Below are 12,022 nucleotides of genomic sequence, written 5' to 3' on the forward strand. Positions count from 1 at the left end.
CAGAGTAACAGATTACCAAACTTCATTCTCTTTCTCATACTCCTGGGTAAGGTAACTATTAAGAATGCCACTTCTAGCTAAACAGAAGATCTGCAGTCTAAAGAGTCTTCTTTTTTATTAAGATGCACTTTGAGTCCATTGGCTAAATGCCCCAAAATCAGAACACACCTCCATGAGTAACTATGATCTGTGCCTGTGATGGAGAAATCAAGAATATTTCAGGAAGAAAGTTATTTGAAAACTTAAGAAACTAAACTTGCTTGAAGATTGATTTATTCTGAAATTAAGAGGAAAAATAACTGATCTATATTTTTTAAAAGAACAGAATAAAAACTGAGCAATTCCAAACTAATCAAGGATATACTGAAAGTCCTGCATACGGTGCAAGGCATTTATCTCAGCCTGTGGAAAAGCTATTCTTCATTATTTGTCAATTCACTGGGTCCCTGTGGTTAAAAAACCACAAGAAAAGATTAAATTGATAAAATTCATGGAATCTCAAAAACGTTCCATCAAACATTTGGCAAGAAGAGATGACCATATGCAGGATGAGCAGTATTTAAGCAAAAATGTAACATAAGGTTGAAACCAACTTCGGCAGCAAATTTCTAGATCATTACATTTTGAACTTGACCATTTCATTATGTAAGAACTCAATTTTAGCGATCATAACAAAATGCTCCAAATAGAGGAAAAAGAACCTAAATTACCCTTTTCTTATCTACATCCTATTCCATATATTCAAAGAGGCTATTGGTATTTGGCTCTAGACAAGAAGAGTAAATAGGAAGTGCTCATAGCAGCAGCTACACGAATACAACTAGGATGGAGACACTATTTGCTACCACTACCTATTAATGAAATGAAAGCCTAAACGGGCAGGTTTGGATGTGAAGATGACCAGGATGCAATTCCTGCACAGCATCAAGTGGTATTACATTTCTGAAGTAACTGTTCCAGTTTCCGTAACTTGGAGAGCATGCCTCCTCTCTCACAAACTACTCTTCCAAAGAAACAGCATTTTTATCCTAATTGACTGTTTACAAGCTCGTTTGGTTAAGTCTATCATATGAGAATGATTTTTTTGCGGTAAGCCATTTGTTATTGTTTCAGGGGATGATTTATAACAGTAATATAACATCATTGTTAGGATCTAAGTCAAAGGAAGTACAATGTGTGTTCACGATGCTGCACATTAACCTACGTTTCTGACTAATTCAGACATTAGAAAAATTATTTCCTCCAGGTAGTGGTTTTCCAGAGCTATAACAAAGCAGTCTCCCTTATTTTCAGGGGCAAAACAAGAAGAAGAGAGATATGAAAAAGTAAACAAGACATGAGCAGTATTTATTTGGTATGTGATTTACCTGCTATATTATCTACTAGGGTGTAAAGTTACAAACAGCTACGAGGATAAGGGTGAAGAGATCTTAGTATGGAGTTATAAATTATAACCTACAAGACGAAAAGAGAAGCAAAGGGTGAGTTAAGCTGTAGGTGAAAGGCAAGCTGGAAAATTGCAGATGGAAAGCCCCTAAGTGTTGCTAAGGCACCTATGGAACTGCACAAGTTCAATTACGGTAAAACAAAAATTGTTCAAGCAAGTTCTCAGAATATTGACTGTACCACAGCACACTTAAAGTGATTGAGAATTTAATATCTAGCTAAAAATGAAAATGCGGCCATGAATTTTACTGAACTTCCATGGAACAACTCACAAACGCGAAGCTACTAAACAGAATGTACAGATATTCAGTTTAGGACAACTTTGTGTCATACTAAAGAGCAACAGGATTTTGAAACAGATGAAGTAACAGCACTTTCAAAACGAAATAAACAGCATTATTCCAGCTATTACTTTAATTCAGGATTTTGCTTTACAGAGAATAATCCAAACCCGTAAGAAATCACTTTTAATACAATTCAGCTTTTCTCCAACTGTTTGATGCAAGATATACATTACACTGAAATTCTAATCTTATATTGTGTAACATTTTCTTCTATGCATGGATCTAAAGATTTGAATAAAATTCTCTCTGATACTCTTCATTAAATGGTATTACCTCACTCTAAGTGTCAGAAGCAATAACATCCTTAAGGTAGGCTACAGTTAACCATGGCAAGACAGCACCTACATGACACCGACATGGCAGCATCTTCACGTCCAGAGAAGGGCCATGAAGCTGGTGAAGGATCTAGAAAACAAGTCTTCTGAGGAGCGGCTGAGGAAACTGGGGGTGTTTAGCCTGGAGAAGAGGAGGCTGAGGGGAGACCTTCTCTCTCTCTACAACTCCCTGAAAGGATCTTGTAGTGAGGTGGGGGTTGGTCTCTTCTCTCAAGTCATTAGCAATAGAACGAGAGGAAATGGCCTCAAGCTGCATCAGGTGAGGTTTAGATTGGGTATTAGGAAAAATGTCTTCAGTGCAAGAGGGGTCAGGCATTGGAACAGGCTGCCCAGAGAGGTGGGGGAGTCACCATCACTGGAGGTGTTCAAAAAACATGTAGACGTGGCACTTCAGGGCATGGTTTAGGAGACACGGTGGGGTTGGGTTGACGGTTGGACTTGATGATCCTAGAGGTCTATGAAACACTCTGCATTTAATTTCACACTCACATAGGTTGAATTAAAATCTTGACTGGACTTTCAAAAGCACATGAACAATTTCACTGGATCAATTTATGTAGGCACTGACTGGAGAACCTTCCAGCTGAACAGACCTGCCCTATCACTTGGTCTCCCCAGTTCTGCTATCTGGTGCATTTCAGCTTCTGCCACGACGTTTTCCCACCAGAGCAGATCCCCAGCCAATTCCACACTTCTGGTTAAGTTAAAACGCTGGAAATTATCATCATAAGCCTAGTAAAAATGAGCACAGCAAAATTCTGTGTTTATCAATACCCATGTAAGGATGAAGTGTGGCAATACATTCAGCCATAAAGTTAATATAATATCCAGAATATCCAGAATATCAAGAATTTCTATTATAATTGAAATCTAAATATCAAATGCTTGAAAAGAGCTACTTACAACAGAATGCAAGTCTCTCCCACATTTTCTGGTAAGTTATTCCAGAAGAATTCTTGCTTTGCAGAGTAAGATTTTCTGAGCTTCGGGGTAAACCAGATCTTCTAACTTTTACCTACAGCTTTTTTCATAAATGTACTTGAGCTCACTGTCCAAAACCTGATATGACTGAACATGAGTCATTTAAGAACAGGAGGACATGCAGTCAAAGTAGTATAGCACTATGAATGAAATAAGCACTGCTGAAAGAGAAGGTTTATTAGCTGAAGCATAGCATGATACCCAATCTGCTACAGGATTCTGATTGAGACCTGGATGATATACTCTCATTTTAGGAGAGCGTACAATGAACCAAAATCCACCTGCAGAGGAGATGAAGAAACGCTTTAAATTGGACATTCAGATGAAATCCAAAGTATGAGCAGGGAGGCTAAGTACTGATAAAGGCAGTTCATTGTTGTGAACTAAGTCTAATAAGCAGAGCAAGTCTTCAGAGGGCTAATCAACCGCACTCCTAACTCTTGGTGCTGAAACATTTCCGTTTGGCAGAAGCAATCATGAGGACTACTGCAGCAACTCTTGACTGCCAGAGGATCAACACCAAGAGTCATAAAAATGTACAAAGACTGAGAAAAAAATAAATCAGGCACCTGAAATAAAGAGTGGTCTTTGGTCTAAACCCCTTGTCTGACCCACCTCATCTGTTCTCATTACGAGAGGAAAACTAAACACACCAGAACTCACAAGAGCAAAATTGAAGTATATATATCCAGAGGTATCCTGAATTTATGACACTTGACAGTAAGGCATATAGCAGTTTCCACTCTGACAGCTCTAGGCTGCAGGTGATCTCTGTCTTCTGGAAGAGCTGTTGTAAGGAAATGCATCATCCAATGCAAGCAGAGCATTCAGACAAATATCTCAATTTCTAATTACTCTTAAAATTTCTTACAGAGCTGACTGGACTTTCACCACCCTATGCCAAATGTTTGTTGCAACCCTCTCTCTCCTTCAAGTTTCCACCTCAGCATGTCTTCACATAAGCCCATCTTTTATTTTTCTCCATTACTTTAACCCAGTCACCTTCCCCTGTACTTTTTCCTTCACTTTCTACACAACCAATGCCCTCCTACATAAGCCCACTTCAATATTAAGATTTGCTGCTTCCTTACCATAATGTTATTATGGAAGTAACCACCTACTGCTGTTCTATTTAGAGAGAGCACTTCTTAGGCATTACCACAATAAACAATCCCAAGTAATTTCCAGACTTCACAGTGATCTCAGGATATTCCCATCCCCATATGGGTTCATCTACCGTTACCTTCCAAGCTATAACAGCTGCTCCGAGGGAACTCCTTTTGTCTGAAATACTTTCAATGTGACAGCACTGGAACACTCAAAACAGAGGTAACAGATATATATGGATGACGTCTGCTGTTGACACTCACTGGCTATATTAATGACTCAAATGTAGTCTGGCAAGCTGATGAAAAACTACCAGAAATTGCTCATCTCAAGAGATACTGACATGTCCTAACTATAGCAACTGGATTTTACTGTAGTTGAGTAATAGGGCCAATGATGGCCATGGATCACTTCTCAGGGAAAGAAGCTCTCGTGACTGCAGAGTCTATCGCTGTTCACATAAACTCTGTCTATTGTGTTGACGTCAACTTTAATTTTTCTTTGTTCATCTTTAGACAAGAGAGAAAGAAAGATGAAGTGTGGTTTATATAGTAGATTGTACCTGCTGCAACTACCCTTGATGAAAACATTTGTTTGGGTCTAAGCAGACTATCATCTCTTGTTTACTGAGTGACAATGAAAAAACGTCTGGAGAAAATGGTGCTTTTGACAGGCAGATAGTGAATCTATCCACAATTTTTCTATCAATACTATACAAAATCTTTAATGCTTCTTTCATGTCAAATAAAATGGCAAAAATAGGAAGTACCTCGCTGTAAAATGTGTTGAAACGGAACTGCAGCTACAACAGTGATAATATTGAATGTAAAATAACAGATGAGATGAATGAATTGAATTTATTCAAATCCAGAGGGGAGTAGCAAATTTATTTTTCCCATGGCTCTAGAGAATAGCTTTAGTAAAATATTTTCATGTTCTGAAGTATAATCCTCTCTAGGGCACAACAGAGTGTTCATTTCTTGATGGAATAATTCACAGAAGAGGAAGAGGGTTGGTGAGCAGAAACAGTGCTGAATACTCAACTATTTATAGAACCCAAAAGCTCTTAAAGTGATATACGCAATACCAAACTGGGCAGGGAAGGAAAGTTAAGAGCATTTAGACCCAGACTACTCAAAAATGGCAGGCTTTCATCCAATTCCAGATCATAATCAGATTTGGCAGGCAGGTACAAACTACCAAGAATCCAGCTCTCTCTTGTTTTTGCAGAACAACTCTACTTTTTTTATCCATTTTGTCTCAAGGGAAACTGTAATTCTTGCCCAAGAAGGCAGCAACAAACACCTTGCTGACCTGGCAAAGGTAGATTTGGCTCATGGCTCCAATCTAAGACGACTTCAGGAAATGTGACTGGCTTTCTGGCACTTATCTCACAAATGTCAATTAATTATAAAATATATATATAGTTTATATTTACAATTTTTATAAAAATCAACTTGGGAAGTCAAAGAGCTTTGAGATTTTTTTATCTTCTCTTTCACAAGCTTCAAAGTTATTAGGGAAACAGAGACTTGTGTCTTCCTTTTCTCTTTCCTTCATAAGGCATGCCATGGTAAATACTGAAGGAGAACAGAATTTACAAGCCTTGTATTGAATTCCAAAAAGGACAGTGTGGAAGTAGAACATCTAACTTGGGCTATATGTTTGTGCCTAAGATCTCCTTCCTAAATTCACAGTTAGCCAACCAAACAGAAGGGATCTAACTTTCAGTTGTGCTCTGTAGATTCAATATCCCCACTAACTTCAGCCGGATCCAGAATTATTTAGAAGTTAAAAATAAAAAATCCAACTTGTTCTGTTTAAAGGTTTAAACTTAGAATAGATTTAAGGCTTATGGGTGAAAGGAGTTTGAGCTTAAAGCATCAACAATAAAGTTTATCTCAATGAACAGCACACTTTTGTATTAGAAGAGCAGAGCCTGAGAACTGCATGGAAAAAATCCAGTTAAGGACTGTACCTCATTTTAATACACTGTTGACTAAATAAGAAAAGATACGCTAAAGGCGGTGTATTAAATTAGATTAGCTCTACATACCATAGCTTAACACTTCCTACCATTTACTGATAGTGCAGGAACAGAGTAGTTCCATGAGATTACTTAAACCTCTCCAGTTTCTGCAGCTGAATCTGTAGAATTACCACTCATGTTCAGTATGCAGAGGCAATTTCTCCTCCACACAGAAGTTTCAAAACAAATAAATAAATCAGAGAAGGTCCTTATAAATTATAAACCAGCCCTCAGCCTGCCATACAACTGGCCAGTAATCAATGTCTACGTATAACAGCTTAAACCAACATTTTAAAAAAACCCACAGTATGCTTTCAAAGTTTTCTTCACCCAACTAAAAGACTTCTCCATTTCAACTCTTGATTTTGTCTCTTGTCTAGTTAGGGTCATGTAGCATTTCTTAATCCCAGAAGATATACTCCAAAGAAACCAGGGACACTATGCAGAACCCAGATATCCTGATGAATACTTCACCTTTTCACTTTTTGACAAATAGGAACTCCCAATGAATTACCATTATGTGACAGAAATCACTGTGACTTTAAGGACCAAATTTCCATGATCAGTCTGATCTCTAAGCCTCAATTCCACAGTATGTGGCACGGAGTAAGAATGTGTTTCTTCCATCACTGATAAGAACTAGACTAAACCAAAGAATTGTAGCTTCCAAGCATGAAAACCATTACAGAATTCCCTAGGTTAAAAATAACACATTGTTTGCTGAGAGATTATGTTATTTAATTTTCTCTCTGCAGCTTTTGCATTAAGACATAGAATAGTTGAATATCTAAAGACACTGCAGTGCCACTCAAAAAGTAACAGATTCAGCCTTAGAACAGGCTCTTCCATGTATCAGCATAACCACAGCAATGCAGAGCTAAGCAGGGGCTAACTCACTTTGCTGTACAGATGCACCCTAGCACGATCAAGGTTTTCAGACAACGCTTACCACAAGTACTCAGTAGTGAACAGTCAAAAAGAGTACATCTGAACATAATATTACACCGGGATAGTCTGTTCAGCTTGAGGGTATAAGCAAGCTTTATGATGAGGTCATAAAGCAATTTTTACACTGAATTTATGGGAACATTATAGCAGTCATTTCCAGAAGCCAGTGACGGGTTTATTAGAAGACAGCCTGTAGCAAAATTGAAAACGTAGATTGCAGAGAAGTTCAACTGCACTACTGGCAATATCCAAGACTGAAGCATAAAAACTGTACAGCAAACAAATGGGGAGGGAAGGTTTAAGCATCAAGACCTACAAATATCCAAACAAGGACGTTTCAGAATCAGCCACAAGAGAAGCATTGATTTACATTAATTTTGATTTGCAAAAATTCACCCCTATTTGAAGACTAGCTTATGCACAGCATACAGGACTGAAAAATAACTACTGCTCCTAAATACTCACAACAGACACCTATTGCTAAATCATGAATAATGACAGCAGAGCATTTTCACTGCACATACAAATTGTTTAAGATTAGTCTTGTTTCTTAACTTAAAAACTCCCAGCTGCTTCTTACGTTAGTCCTTGTCAAACCACTTTAATTGGCTTGACTGTTACAAGATAAACCTTAAAACATAATCAAGCGATCATCCCAGACGGCACTGCACAGGGCACAGGCAACAGCCCACAGGCACTGGATTGTTCTGCAGCAACAGAGGGCAACTGAAGTATCTTTTTTGAAGGTTCTAGGGGACTCAAAAGGATTCTTAAATAACAAACGCTTTGAGACCAGATTCAAAGGGAACCTCCGATCATCTCTCTTGTGTATATCCCAGCTTGCTACAGTTTAGACAACAATGATCTTACTGAGTAAAAGCATTTGCATTTGACAACACACATATATTCATGTACTCTGAAAGACACCCAGTCTAAAACCAAGCAAGTCAAAACCAAAACCACCACAAATTCCTGAGAAGCCAGCCCAGAAAACTGGACCAGAACACATTCTAATTGTATCTTTAAATGCTTAATTGACTCAATAACTTACTATTATTCACTATAACTGCCTGATAGTTTGTTATTTGTCTAGCTTTTATTTTAAGCTACTGGTGGTTTCTACGTTTCTTCCTACTAAAGAGGACTGTCAAAGTAGAGAGAAGTCGCAAACAGAAATAAACTGACAGTATTAGACAAACAATGTAGACAGCAAAGAGCTGGTTATAATACCTTATCTCGGAATGACTAGTAGTCAGATGTAATGGAGTCATCTAAATAGACAAAGGCAGTCTCTCCAGTTATTACAGGCAACTTCTGGTCGTTTGCCCAGTACCAACTACATATGTCCATGTACACAGAGACTTAATTATGTGGATAGTCTGGTGAATCAAAAAATACTTCTAAGATATTCTAAATAGTTCTGAACCTCATGAGCATTTTTAATCCAGGTCGAACAAATGACTGGTTTAGAGTAGTTTAATTGGGACAAGCTGGGATAAGATTATTTATGAGTATATTAACGTGGTAAATAGAAATGGAAGTTATAGAAATGGACAGTTGTTTAAACAGAGTGAGCCATGGCAGTGTATCACCCTACAGATTGTGATACCGTACTGTGGTTTTCTCTCTCCCCATCTACAAGAGACCAATCTTATAAATACTGCAAAAATATAAGTCATATTTTTCCTGTCATGGATGTCATCTGGAAATATGTGATCAGAATGGTAATAATTAAAGTAATTAGAAGCATAATTTTGTAGACTTCCTCTAGAGCTTTAACCTGTTGGCTATTTTAACACCCTGATTTTTATTTTGCACCCTCTATAAATCACCTCTTCTAAACATTAAAAAAAGTGCAAGGTTAGTGATTAAGCCTGTTTTAGAATAGATGTTAACACAGTAAATTCTTCATTTGGGGCACACTATGGGAGCTGTACAGCAGTCGTACAAGTCAGGCTCAATACACAGATAAATTCACTGAGCAAGAAACCCTATGATGCTATTGGAATGTGTATTCTCCATTGAACACAGTTTTGATCACCTGCAAAGTCCTTCCATCACAAAATACAGATTAATTCAATCAAAATTCAGTCCGTAAACCTAACAACATAACCAAGCATGCGCATTCCCACCAGACTGTTTCACTCATGCTGTTAAAACCCAAGCTCTTGCTTTACAGCTCTCCACCATCCTTGTAATACCATCACATAAGTCATTGTGAACCCGCAACTTCTTGGTTGCCAGGAAACTGGCTGACAATCAAAAAGTGCACCAAAAAGTTTTTTCATGTATTTGGTGGAAAGAAATTGTGCGTCTCTGGATTTTTAGTCCAATTTCAAAACAACATTCCCCTTGCTTCCATAACTCAGAAGTGTCTATAGGTCAGACATTCTACACAAAGTCTAAATTTAAAAACTAATGCTCGACATTTTACCCACTTAAATATCAAACTGTTTCCTCAGTCATGCTGATTTATATTAATAAGCGGTTGGGAACTACCTTGCTATGTCATGAAGTACAAAGAAAGGATTTACTAATTTTTTTATCATCTTCCATATGCTGTCACCATCCTTTTTGTACTGCAGAAACAAATGATGATGAATTAGCAGTACTAATGGTCCAAAAGAAACACACTTAAAAATTAATAGCATCACCTGTTTATTGGTCAAACAGAATTGTAAATAACCTCCCTGGGAAGAAAGCAAATTCACATGCGAAGCAAGTTACTGAGAAAAGCAAAGCCTAGGTTTGCTTCTCAGCCAAAGACATGCTGAGCCAAATACTGCGGTGTACAACACTCCATCTAAATTATGACTGAATAAATTAATGCAGAACACAGATCCACGTAGGAAATGTATTAAATACCACAAGGCGTGCAAAACATTCACCAGCGCTATGGAAGAGGCCAATAAGTAACTACAGTACATTTTTGACAATCTCTGTTATTTTATTCTTAAATTAGATCTTCTGCAAATCTGGCCAGTATGAAGCTTATTCTTACTTCACTGCTCAAAACAGTAAGTTTACATCTATAACAGGCAAGATCTTCAACAGAAAAACAAACACTAGCCTACTCCAGGGGAGACTCGCTCTCAGTAAGCACAGTGCAGCTTCTGCCTACATAATTGTTCTTTCATCCTGCTACTATTATTTACTTTTCTGTTCGCTCTCTTGACTATTCTGATTTATTACTTACACGAACACCTCTAAAAGGCTTATGACTGGAAGTGTGAAGATGAGACTTTGATCCCAAAACATTCAGAAGGTACAAATCCTTCCGTACATTTTAATATAAGAAAACCAAGAATTCATAAAGAAGCACCTTCCTACAGAGTCTGTAGGACAAGAAAGCAACGTGAGGTAAAGGACTGACAGTTGCTTGAGCATACCACACCGATAACCGACTCTTTACGATTTCTACTCTTAGCCTGACCTTGTTTCACGTTTTCATTTGTTTGTTCTAATATATCAATCCACACACAGAACAACAAGCTGTTCTTAAAAAAAAAAAGCAAAGGGAAATATTTATGAGACAAAGAAACCTTTATTTTTTAATCCCACTACAAACCATAACACAGCAGAATGAAAACCACATTTCTTACTTATTTTGATGCCACTTACTTACCTTCACATGACTGAAGTCACCAGCTTTGCTGCTTTCTTGTGGATTAATAGGTTTAGTCTCTACTCTTGGTTTGACAACCTGCCGAAAAGGACTGGAGAGCGGAAGTCCACTAACACTGATTCCATCTGGAAACAGAGTAAATGAAATTACTTCTGCTTGTTTAACGTTTTGTTTTATTCCAATGAATCTATATCTGTATTATCAAAGGGAGGTAAAATATACAAAAAGAAATATTAACATTTTATACAAAAAGGCAAAACAAAAGTAAGGATTATTTTGCTCTGTTTTTCTCTAGAAGCCAAAAAACCCCAAACAGGAATACACCTAAAACTCAGTGAAGGTCACAGGAAGATAACTGCATTTGAAATATCACAACAGAGATGTCAGAGTTAATAATACAATACTAGTTTTAATATTTACAATATTAGAAAAGAACAAAGAGAAAAGTTTGTGCTTTTCCATGAGAGTGACTCTATCAACTGCTTAATATCTTTAAACTAACTTCCAGTATGAGGCCTGAGGATTCCTTTTTCAAGTGTATACTGTGAAAAAGAAAATAAAGAAGTCATGTTTTGTACCACCAACTGACATAAAAATATAGAAAATATTTGTCATGTGTAACAAAGAATAAAAATTAAGGTTTACATTGTAACAGTCAACAAAAAGCTTAATAGAAATTGACAGATATCCTTAGAGGAAGGTCCTCAGTTTGGTATTTACTAGCAGCCTGTGTACTGGCATACAGTACAGCAATAAAAGACAATATGACAACTTAGTAGTATTTTTTATTGCTGACAAGCTTGTATAACTTGAAGGTAAATACACTGCAGCATATTTGGGTTTCTCAACCTACCAAAGCTGCATTCTAAGCACCAAGCATTAAAACCTGTGAATATTACTGTTAATTCAAAAAGTCAGAAGAACAAGAAAATTAAAATAAAGTTTTCACAGACATTAAAACTAGGTTCACAATTATTAACGATTTGTTATTATTTAGATTTACATCCAAAGTCCAAAGAAGAGCAGGGTTTTGTTCCTGCACGCTGCGCAGACCAACAGCAACACACAAACATCAATTAAACGCAAGCAAAACCTCATATATCGCAGTAGACAAATGAATCTACACATGCAGAAAACACCAAGATATTACACAAAACCCAAACATATTTTCTCATTGGAAGTTGCTCCTATGAAATTATATTTGCTA

At 37.2% G+C, this 12,022-nt stretch overlaps 1 protein-coding gene across 11 annotated transcripts in view; it reads right to left on the reverse strand.

Moving 5' to 3' along the window:
- The window catches only part of TRAPPC9 (trafficking protein particle complex subunit 9), a 538,181-nt gene that overhangs the window by 400,311 nt on the left and 125,848 nt on the right, over positions 1-12,022 (reverse strand). For all 11 annotated transcript variants that reach the window (XM_075085899.1, XM_075085893.1, XM_075085900.1 and 8 more), the window contains one exon: positions 10,816-10,940. In XM_075085899.1, the coding sequence (XP_074942000.1) occupies positions 10,816-10,940 (125 nt within the window). The remainder of the gene's footprint in view (positions 1-10,815; positions 10,941-12,022) is intronic.

Source organism: Phalacrocorax aristotelis, chromosome 2 (assembly GCF_949628215.1).
Source record: "Phalacrocorax aristotelis chromosome 2, bGulAri2.1, whole genome shotgun sequence".
NCBI lineage: Eukaryota > Metazoa > Chordata > Aves > Suliformes > Phalacrocoracidae > Phalacrocorax > Phalacrocorax aristotelis.